This window comes from Moschus berezovskii, chromosome 1 (genome assembly GCF_049115385.1).
Source record: "Moschus berezovskii isolate FMDL1 chromosome 1, NW_MosBer_1.0, whole genome shotgun sequence".
NCBI lineage: Eukaryota > Metazoa > Chordata > Mammalia > Artiodactyla > Moschidae > Moschus > Moschus berezovskii.
The window spans coordinates 64,776,248-64,787,505 of record NC_142460.1 but is presented as its reverse complement, the minus strand read 5'-3'; the positions used below and the strand labels follow the sequence as shown (position 1 = coordinate 64,787,505).

At 40.1% G+C, this 11,258-nt stretch overlaps 2 protein-coding genes across 3 annotated transcripts in view; one reads left to right on the top strand and one right to left on the bottom strand.

Annotated features, from left to right (window-relative positions):
• CMSS1 (cms1 ribosomal small subunit homolog) overlaps positions 1 to 11,258 on the bottom strand; it is a 398,128-nt gene that overhangs the window by 272,462 nt on the left and 114,408 nt on the right. The gene's annotated exons all lie outside the window — the stretch shown is intronic.
• FILIP1L (filamin A interacting protein 1 like) overlaps positions 1 to 11,258 on the top strand; it is a 312,484-nt gene that overhangs the window by 193,511 nt on the left and 107,715 nt on the right. For both annotated transcript variants that reach the window (XM_055410396.2, XM_088836402.1), the window contains exon 4: positions 8,324 to 8,502. In XM_055410396.2, coding sequence (XP_055266371.1) covers positions 8,324 to 8,502 — 179 coding nt within the window. The remainder of the gene's footprint in view (positions 1 to 8,323; positions 8,503 to 11,258) is intronic.

Here is an 11,258-nt window from a genome sequence, read left to right as displayed (position 1 = left end):
AACTTTGCAAAATGTCCCTGAAAGTTAATCATAATTTGGCCCTGCTTTATAAATCCAACCTTCCTTGACTGCTCTTCCAAGAAATACCCTCCCCCTGACATACACCACACACACACACATCTTATATTCCCACGTCTATGATTTGTCTGTTTTCTTCTCTTGCCTACTACATCCCTCCTATAGATTTCTCTCCTCAGCTACAAGACTCTCTCAGTTCCTTGAAGACCATATACACCCTCTTCCTTTATCTAGGAAGTGATGGATGAGGGGAGATATCTAGACAATAAACAATAAAGGAAAAGTATGACAATGAGTCCCTAGATAGGGCTGAAGAAAAGAAAGGAGGAGGAGCGTTCCCACTACAACCGTAGCAGGGAGCACTGTCATTACATCAGGATAAGGATGTGCATACAAAAAACTTATTGTTTTCTTCCATCCTTCTCCTTTTCCCCCTGCCTCATAATGTTCTTTTAAAAAAAATGTAAAAACTCTCAACTTTGTCTAGGGTGAGGGGATTTATCTATTCATAATGCAAAATACCTTAGAAAAACAAACTGTTCTCAGCTACGTCATGTTAGGAACACTGATTTAAGGTGGAGGCCTGCAAGATACGCCCGAGGGAAGAACGCAGAATCCAGGACTGTTTCAACCTCCTATTTCTCTCCAACCTGCTTACCTTATTAGCATTCAGTTCAGTTTAATTCAGTCGCTCAACTCTCTGCGACCCCATGAATCACAGCACGCCAGGCCGCCCTGTCCATCACCAACTCCCAGAGTTCACCCAAACTCATGTCCATTGAGTCAGTGATGCCATCCAGCCATCTCATTCTGTCGTCCCCTTCTCCTCCTGCCCCCAATCCCTCCCAGCATCAGAGTCTTTTCCAGTGAGTCAACTCTTCGCATGAGGTGGCCAAAGTATTGGAGTTTCAGTTTATTTTAAGCAACTGTATAATTTTGCTTTTAAATTTTATTTTATAATTTTCACTGTATAAAAATAGTTGTGGTTTCTCTCTTCAGAGTGCTTAATGTCTAAAAGAGTGACAGACAACAAAAGATCACACAAAAAGTATATTTTATACACACACACACACAATGTTAATTTTTGTAGTGAAAACCACAAAGCAGTATGAGAAACTATAACAGGGGTTCAAGTTTAGATAGGAGAACCAGGAAAGCCAAGCACCAGAGAATGAGTAGGGTTTAGTCAAGTACAGCATAAAGAAATTCCACTTCCAACAACACCGTGGATGACATATGATGAAATCGTATCACTAAAAAATACATAAAAACACTAGACAAAATATCTAGCATGCTCTCAAGTGCACGGATGAGCTTTACATGGAGCTAGAGAAATCCTGAAGCCAGGAACTAAAAAGGGAAATTTCCAGAGACTAGCTTCTGTTTCCACATATTTTGAAACTTTCTCTTAACAATCCACACACTTCCAGTACTAGGAGCCAAAAGACACACAGTGTTCATTTTGCAATACACTGGTCTTTCATTTCTGATGGTGGCTGGGTGAGCTGGCACATGCAGAATGCTCCCAAGATTGACAAGAGAAAGGCAGACTGCGAGAGTGACCTGAAGTTCAATAGTTGACTACATACGAATGACAGTGGACTATCACCATTCAGGGGACAATAAAACAAGGAAGGGCCTTCAGAAGAGTCTGGCAGTGGTAGTGTAGAGCCATGAGAATCATGCCCCCATTTCCAGCACCTGAGATACTGAGGCAGTGTGAGAATCAGCAGTCTCTATTTTAGGATTCTACTATTATCCAAGAAAACCAAGTTTCAGTAAAGACAGAAGAGAAGCTATGAAACATTTTATGAAGAGCATATTTGGTTACCTTTGATCTACTAAAACAGCTGAATAATTTCTCAGCTATCTGAACTAGCTTTATCTCTACCACTACAATCAAGGTAATCAAAGAAAAAGACAATCTTCAAAGGGCCAACAAAAAAGAACAAAGAGAACCAAAGCCATAGCTCAGAAAGAAGATCAAATCCCAAATTACACGGTGATCTGTGACTCAGGAGTTATTAAAACAAAGGTCATTATTTTCTAAGCATATATTAAGTGACCAAAAGCAAAAAGATTGACAAATTCTCTGTTCTTCATTCTGCTTAACCACCGGGACAATCCAACCTATTGGAACACACTGGATTTCCTTCATCCTGGGCAAGGAGTTGGATTGTGTTAGGGTTTTGGGGTAGGATATGACATCAAGGAGGTTAAAATGATAAGCAGGAAGATTGTCACTGCATGGTAAACAGTAAGGAGCCACTGTTAATCTTTCTGTACCTGACACTCCCCTAAAGTGACTAAGTCTTCCTTAGTCACTTCCCCAGGCTTCATTCAATCCGTAAGTGGGGCTAGGTCAAAAGGGGTAGTGGTTCTCTGACAGTCCCATAGTGCTTAATGATATACCACCTTACAATGTTCCTAATTGTTTAATGTGCATATCTTATCTGTCCAGTAAGAGTATAAGCACTGAGACTTTAAAATTCTCCCATGGCAACTATCATAGTACTAAGTACATACAGCATAATAGACGCTTAATAAATAGTTTTTACCTTGAGAAAACTGTGGCAATACAATTGCTCTTAGAAATCAAGCCCAATCACTAAGTTTATAATAAAAAAAAAACCCAGAAGTACAGAACACTTAAATGGTTTCACCAAGCACACACACATAACTGATGAGAAATGAAATGAGTTCAGAAGAGCTCAGGTCCATCATTTGATGTGGCAGGAATGAAGAAGAGACTGAACTGAGAACCACTGGCATATTTCTAAGAAGCATTTGGGGTATGGAGAAATGAAGGAACAGAATAAAACTTCAAGCATAAGCTAAAACATCTCTAGAATCACTTACACTTCCTTTGGGAACTTTCCCTCTGCAAGGTCACTATTCAACACCTTTCCAATTTCTGCTGTTGACAAACATGAGGTCCTTACCTGTTGCACCAAACAGCATGTGGTAAATTTAGGCCTACCTTCAAAAGTCATGGAAGGTGAGAGAAGGAAATCCCAGAGAATTCAACATTACACAGGAGTGAGCAGAGAAAGTTATAAAGGAAGAACAGGAAAAATTTGGGGTGGAAGGCGGAAAAGGTTTCCATGTTCCAACACTGAAAAAAAGCAGTACTGAAGCGCCACTGTGTGTTTTAAGAACTACTTGAAGTCTGGTGTGGCTAAAGACTAAGTGAGAAAGATGGGAAAGTACGGAATGAGAATGGGTCAGGAGGCCAGATGCTGAGAGATGTTTCGGCTCTGAATAGCAGAGTGGGGTGATCCCACTAGTGGAAGATCATGCCGTCACTGATGAGGAAGGGCTGGGGGGGTGGGGGCAGTGGGTTGAAGGAAGCGACAGCCCTTACGAAGTTATGTAATAAACAAGGGGCAATGATTCTTTCCAATCTTCCTTCCTTACAAACAAAGTAGGGAAAAACACAATGGAAGGTAATAATAGATGAACTAAAGCTTCTCTTTTTTTCTTTTTTGGGCTGAACAAAGCTTCATATTCAAGTCCATATAACTACAAGAAGCTATCTGAGGAAGCTTCTCTTATGAAGCTGCCCTGTCATTCATTTATGCTTTACTAAATACCTACTGTGAGCTTCTCTGATGGCGCAGATGGTAAAGAATCCGCCTGCAATGCGGGAGACCTGGGTTCAATCCCTGGATTGGGAAGACGCCCTGGAGGAGGGCATGGCAACTCATTCCAGTATTCTTGCCTGGAGAATCCCCATGGACAGAGGACCCTGGTGGGCTACAGTCCATGAGGTTGCAAAGAGTCGCACACAATGAGCGACTAAGCACAGATACCTTAACAATAATTATTCATTTATTAATTCTAGAGCCAATCTTGTGATAAATTGAATGCTTCTCTAAGTCAAATGTCAAGATCTCCAAATTAAGGCTGATTCTATCACTATTTCATTTTAAAATTCTAAAAGCAGTTGATTTGAATTTCCCTTATAATGCAGTCTAATGTTTGGGCAACTGGAAGGAGTTTTTAGAGAACTATTGTTTCTTGAGACCCAGGACAGTTAACACTACAACCTCCCTCTCAGAAGGTGGTCATTAGTTAAAAGTGACTCTGCCAGCAGGCAACATAACCAAGTGATTTCAGTTCCACAAAAGGCCTGGTCACATTTATTAAAAGTCATGAACACCTGTTATGACATGAAGTATTTTTTTGTGTGTTAAAGCATCATTATAAACTCATATGAGAAAACTAGACAGCCAGCTTAAATGTTTAGAGGTCAGCTGGATTCTGTCTGCTGGGATACCTATATTCCCTTCTTTTTCCGAAATGATTTGGCCATTTTTGTGCTTTGGATTCCTAGTCAAACTTGTGCTTTTTAAGCATGTACAATTTAAACTGGCCTCAAATTCAAGAGTGACAAATTTTAAGTCTTTTATGATAAAAGCAAAGGGCAAAATTAACCAATATAATGGGTTACAGTTTTGTGTTTAGCTCATCTAGAAAGCCACATGCTTTCAAAACCATGGTCTTAAATGGATTTGAATTTATCACTGGCCAAAGCTCCTGAGCTACTTTTGTTTTAATCAGCCTACTTCCCTCTTTTTTTTTTTAAATGTTTAATTCAAGTTTTACAATAATATGTTGGTTTCTGCCATACATCAACATGAATCAGCCATAGGTACATGAGTCCCCTCCCTCTGGAGCCTCCCTCTCACTTCCCACCCCATCTCACCCCTCTAGGTTGTCACAGAGCACCAGACTGGAGCTCTCTGCATCATACAGCAAATTTCCACCAGCTATATATTTTACAGATGGTAATTTATACGTTTCCATGCTATTCTTCCAATTCGTCCCACCATTCCCTTCCCCCACTGTGTCCACAAGTCTGTTCTCAATGTCTGTGTCTCCACTGCTGCCCTACAAATAGGCTCATTAGCACCATCTTTCTAGAGTCCATATATATGCATTAATATGCAATACTTGCTTTTCTCTCCACTCTGTATAACAGGTTCTAGGTTCATGCACCTCATTAGGACTGATTTAAATGTATTCTTTTTAATGGTTGAGTAACATTCCACTGCATGTATGTACCACATCTTCATTATCCAGTCATCAGTCAAGGAAAACCTAGATTGCCTCCATGTCCTAGCTGTTGCAAATAGTGCTGCAGTGAACATTGGGGTACATGCATCTCTTTCAATTATGGTTTCCTCAGGATATATGCCCAGCAGTGGGATTCTTGGGTCGTACGGTAGCTCTATTACGAGTATTTTAAGGACTCGCCATACTGTTCTCCATAGTGGCTGCATCAATTTACATTTCTACCAACAGTGCAAGTGGGTTTCCTTTTCTCCACACCCTTTCCAACATTTATTGCTTGTAAATTTTTTGATGATGTCCAGTCTAACCAGTGTGAGGTGATACCTCATTGGTGTTTTGTTTTGCATTTCTCCAATAATTAAGTGGTGTTGGGAAAACTCGAAAGCTACCTGTAAAAGAAAAAAAACTAGAGCACTTCTTGACACCATACAAACTCAAAATGTATTAAAGACTTAAATGTAAGGCCAGAAGCTATAAAACTCTTAGAGAAACATAGGTGGTACACTCTGACATACATCCTAGTAAGATCCTCTTCGACCCACCTCCTAGAGTGTGCTGGGCTTCCCATGATAAAGAACCTGTCTGCCAATGTAGAAGACAAACACTAATGGAAATAAACATAAACAAATGGGACCAAATTAGATTTAAAAGCTTTTGCATAGCAAAGGAGACAATAAGCAAGATTAAAAGACGACCCTAAGAATGAGACAAAATAACTGCAAATGAAACAACTGACAGAGGATTAATCTCCAGAATATATAAGCAGCTCATACAGCTCAGCATCGGGCTGTCTTTTCTCCACTGTATATTCTTGCCTCCTCTGTCAAAGATAAGATACTCATAGGTGTGTGGTTTATCTCTGGGCTTTCTATCTCGTTCCATTGCTCTGTATTTCTGTTTTTGTGCCAGTACCACACTATCTTAATGACTGCTGCCATTGTAGTATAGTCTGAAGCCAGGAAGGTTATTCCTCCAGCTCTGTTCTTCGTTTTCAAGACCGCTTTGCCTATTCAGGGTGTTTTCTGTTTCCACACAAACTGTTAAAATTTTTGTTCTAGTTCTGTGAAAAATACCACTGGTAGTTTGATAGGAATTGCACTGAATCTATGAAGAAGGCAATGGCACCCTACTCCAGTACTCTTGCCTGGAAAATCCCATGGATGGAGGAGCCTGGTAGGCTGCGGTCCATGGGGTTGCTAAGAGTCGGACACGACTGAGGGACTTCACTTTCACTTTTCACTTTCCTGCACTGAAGGTAATGGCAACCCACTCCACCCACTCCAGTGTTCTTGCCTAGAGAATCCCAGGGATGGGGGAGCCTGGTGGGCTGCTGTCTATGGGGTCGCACAGAGTTGGACACAACTGAAGTGACTTAGCAGCAGCAGCAGCATTGAATCTATACATTGCTTTGCATAGTATAATAATTTTCAATATTGACTCTTTATCTCTGCATCTATTTGTGTCATCTTTGATTTCTTTCATCAGTGTCTTGCAGTTTAGGTCTTTTATCTCTTTCAGTTCAGTTCAGTCGCTCAGTCGTGTCCGACTCTTTGCGACCCCATGAATCACAGCACTCCAGGCCTCCCTGTCCATCACCAACTCCCAGAGTTCACCCAAACTCATGTCCATCAAGTCGGTGATGCCATCCAGCCATCTCATCCTCTGTCGTCCCCTTCTTCTTCTGCCCCCAATCCCTCCCAGCATCAGAGTCTTTTCCAGTGAGTCAACTCTTCGCATGAGGTGGCCAAAGTATTGGAGTTTCAGCTTTAGCATCAGTCCTTCCAGTGAACACCCAGGACTGATCTCCTTTAGAATGGACTGGTTGGATCTGCTTGCAGTCCAAGGGACTCTCAAGAGTCTTCTCCAACACCACATTGGTTTATTCCTAAGTATTTTGTTGTTGTTGTTGCAATGGTGAATGGGATAGTTTCCTTAACTTCTCTTTCTAATTTTTCGTTGTTAGTGTATAGAAATGCAAGGGATTTGTTTATTAATTTTATATCCTGAAACTTTATTATATTCGTTGATTAGCTCTAGTAATTTTCCGGTGGAATTTTTAGAGCTTTCTGCGTATAGTATCAAGTCATCCACAAACAGTGAGAGTTTTACTTCTTTTTTTCCAGTCTAGATTCTTTTATTTCTTTTTCTTCCCTCATTGTTGTGGCTAGGACTTCCAGAACTATGCTGAATAATAGTGGTGAGAGAGGGTACCCTTGTCTTATTCCTGACCTTAGAGAAAATGCTTTCAGTTTTTCAGCGTTGAGAATAATGTTTGCTGTGAGTTTGTTGTATATGGCCTTTATTATGCTGAGGTAGGTTCTTCCTACTCCTACTTCCTGGAAGGTTCAATATACACAAATCAATCAATGTGATACACCACATCAACAAACTGAAAGATGAAAACCACATGATTATCTCAATAGATGCAGAGGAATCTTTCAACAAAATTCAACACCCATTTACGATAAAACCCTCTTTTCTTTCTTGATTCCTTGCTTGCTTATTTTGTTTTCAATCTGTAACCATATACTAGGCACCCACTGTAGGCAAATCACTCTATTAGATGGTAAGAATTTAAGAAAAATTGAACGTAGGCCCTGCTTTCAGGGAGTTCACAGTCCAGCAGAGTAGACAAATGTAAGTAAGACAGAAAGGACTTGGTGTTTACATTGTCACATTCACACTCTATACCAAGACAGAATTGATTCTCAAGTATTTGAAAAGAGTATGCCAACAGTTTCATACATAATGAAACGTACAGTGAAAAACTGACTGTGGACCCAAGAAACATTCATGGGCAGAGAACTTTAGGGAGGGCTGGGGCAGGATCCATCAGCTAAGGGAGTGGCAGAATCAAACACTGTCCTTCATTTTCCATCATTCCTCTGATATGGTTTCTCTGGAAAGCAAAAGAAGAAGCAGAAAGATATTCAGATATCTACAGAGGCACTGATTTTTATTTTTGGTTAAGAAAAATATGATGATGTGGGAACTAAGATTCCACAAGCCATGTGGTGTGGCTACAAAAAAAAAAAAATGACGGAAGGTTACATTTGTTTTGAAACATACCAAAAAGTATCAAAATTAAGAAGAATAATGATAAAAGCTAAACAAGGAAATCAGAAACCCATTGTTGAATTTGTTAAAACCTGGACATTTCTAAAAGCAGGAGAGATGGCAGTTTTATGAATGCTTTATACTTAGATTATTAATGTATTTTCTTTTGTAGTTGGACAAAGTCGTGGAAAAACATAAAGAATCGCATAGACGAATCCTGGAACAGCTTTTAATGGTAGAAAAATCTCACAGGCAAACCATACTAGAACTGGAGGAAGAAAAGAGAAAACACAAGGAATACATGGAGAAGAGTGATGAATTCATAAGCTTGCTAGAACAGGAATGTGAAAGGTAAGGCTACTTTGGACAAGACAATGAACTATTCTGCAAACTCTCCCTAACCTCTCACTATGGGTTGGGCATTATACCCAGGGATACAGGGATGTACAATGAATTTGACAGCCTCTGGCCTCAAAAACCTCATGGTACAGAGTGAGGAAAAGGATATGAATAAAAACAGTATCAATACAACACAAGAATAATCAGGTGTGATAGGACCGTGGAAATGTTTAAGTGCTGGGCACCTCACCTACTTCTTCGAGGGGGTGCCCTGTGAAAGCTGCAGAGAGGAGGTAATAGGTCTAGTCCTTATGCAAATAAGAATGGAAACCACACACAAGGCAAGGGCAGAAATAAGTGCCATAGCATAGAGATAAGACAAGAGTATGGGTACTGAGGGAACGTAAGCTTTCCACAAGCTTTCCATATGGCTATAGCACAGGGTGTGAGCAAAGCAAAGGCTGGCCACGGGCACTGGATTTTATACTGTTGGCAAGAAGGAACAAATGACAAGTTATGAGAAGGAGAATGGATTGATTAGGAATGCTTTCTTAATGAACCATTAAGGAGGAGGAGCTTTAACCTGGAGGTAGATATGTGTTCCAACGGCTAGAGGGTTAGGGATAACGGGGTGTAACGAGAATAATTTATGAGGTAAAGTCAATATGAACTCGTGACTAATGTGACTAGAGAGAAGAGCAAGGAAAACAGAAAGTTATACTCCTGGTTATTCACCAAGGTACAGAATGTAGGAGTGGCGCATAGCTTTTTGTTGTTGCAGGGTTTCTGGTTCAAAAAGGGGAAGGGGGTCTTGCTTCAGACAAGTTGAGCATGAGGAATCTGGAGTGTTCCACTGTCCAGTGGGGAGAATAATATGTCTAAATAGACAATCCATGGTTAGAAATGTAGTTTTGGGAAAGGCTGGGCTGGTGATGTGTATTTGCAGCTGGTGAGAGCTGAAGATATGGGTGTTGGTTTGGTGAGGGGAGAGAATTTTGAGATGAGAACTCTAGAACACAACACAACAACCCATCAAGTTAGGGTTTTTGTCCAAAAAAAATGGGTCAAGAAAGGAAGCTGAGAAAGAATAAAGAACGGTGGAGGACTAGAAGAATCAGAAGATAAAGCAAAGAGCCAAACAAGGAAGGACTCTCAAGAAAGAGTGAGCAGTCAAACAGCACCAGATAATACAGAAAAGGATGGTCAATAAGGAAGACACTGAAGAACTTAATGAGTCATTTCAATAAAACAGTGAAAGCAGAAGCCAAATCACAATACTCTGAAGAATAAATAAGAAATGAGAACGCAGAAGCTTATAATGTGAACTAGTATTTAGAGAAGGGAGAAAATGGTTAAATATTTTATAACCATATGGAAGGCAGATTATTTTGCTCAACTTTGACCCTCTATTCTGAATCTCCTTAGAAAGTTTGCACATCCCTATTAAACTGAAAGGACGACTCTTCTCTATTAGTATTGCAAAGATAGAAAATAACCAATCTCAAATTTTTCCTGGATCTTCATTTCACTTTTGTTATTCCATGGATATTTCTCTTACAAGTTACAGGGCTAATGATGCTAGATTCTAACAATCACAGGAAAATACAGAAAAAATAATTACTTGTGAGTTCCCTTTTCTAAAATACTATTAGTCTCAACTATTTTATCTGACTACTTACAATTCATATTTTAGCGAGGTACCCAAATTACATAATCAATGGCCCTCTCATCCAGTTTCTTTTTCTACATTCATCAGGGGTTTGTTTTCTACTCACCACATAGAGAGGGGTCTTGTTACTTTGCCCCTCATGAACCTGAAGTATCTTCAGGGGCAAGTTAAAGGAGCAAAAGAAGTCTGGCACAGAGGGAAGATGTGATTAAGACATTATACTATACAATTTGGTATTCAATAAGACAATGTCATATTAAATACTATTTCGAACCCCTGCGGTTTGCCGTCCACGGCCTCATTTGGCCTCCACACTTACTTGGCACTAACTTGTTGAACACAGACACTTCCTTTCATCTCTCATTATCATGAATATTTATTCACCAGGGTCAGAGTGTTGCCCACCACAGAACAAAGAAGCAGGAAGATAAATCCCTGCCCCAGGGTCTTACCAAACATTAACAGAGAAGACAAGAGGATACAGATTTAGGGTGGAAATGTGGAAGGCTTTTGGTGGTATAGTCCTAATGCTCACGGTTGTGTCTCTACTGTCTTCTGAAGGAAGGTTGAAAAGGGCTATCCAGAAGTAACACTATAAAGTTGGGAGGCAGATGGTGAAGATTATTTAAATCAATAGAGAGTAAAGAAGAACAGCATTGAGAAATGAGAAGAGCAAAAGGAAAATAGTGAGATGAATGTAAATTGTACACCATGGACTCAATATGTTAAGAATGGTATTTCCACATGTATCAAAGTAGTTTAAGGGTGAGAATTTTAAAAGATCATATTTTTTAGCCATATAGGACACAGAGTTTTTCTGTCTTGAAGAGTAATGAAAGTAAACAAGCCATTAACCCCCAAAATTTGAAAAATGACTGCAGTGATTCTCATTCCATGTTTAGCCATTCCAGAAGACATGGGAATATTCACCTATTTCTATTTGCTCAGGTAGAGCTTCCAGATGGAACTCTTTGGGTATGAAAGTGTTAAGCCTGTTCTCGACTCACACGATAACACAGACAATACTTCTGCTCTACCTGCACATCATAGGTCCCGTAGCTTGGCGGTGCTGGTGCACTGACCCTTCCTGCCACCATGC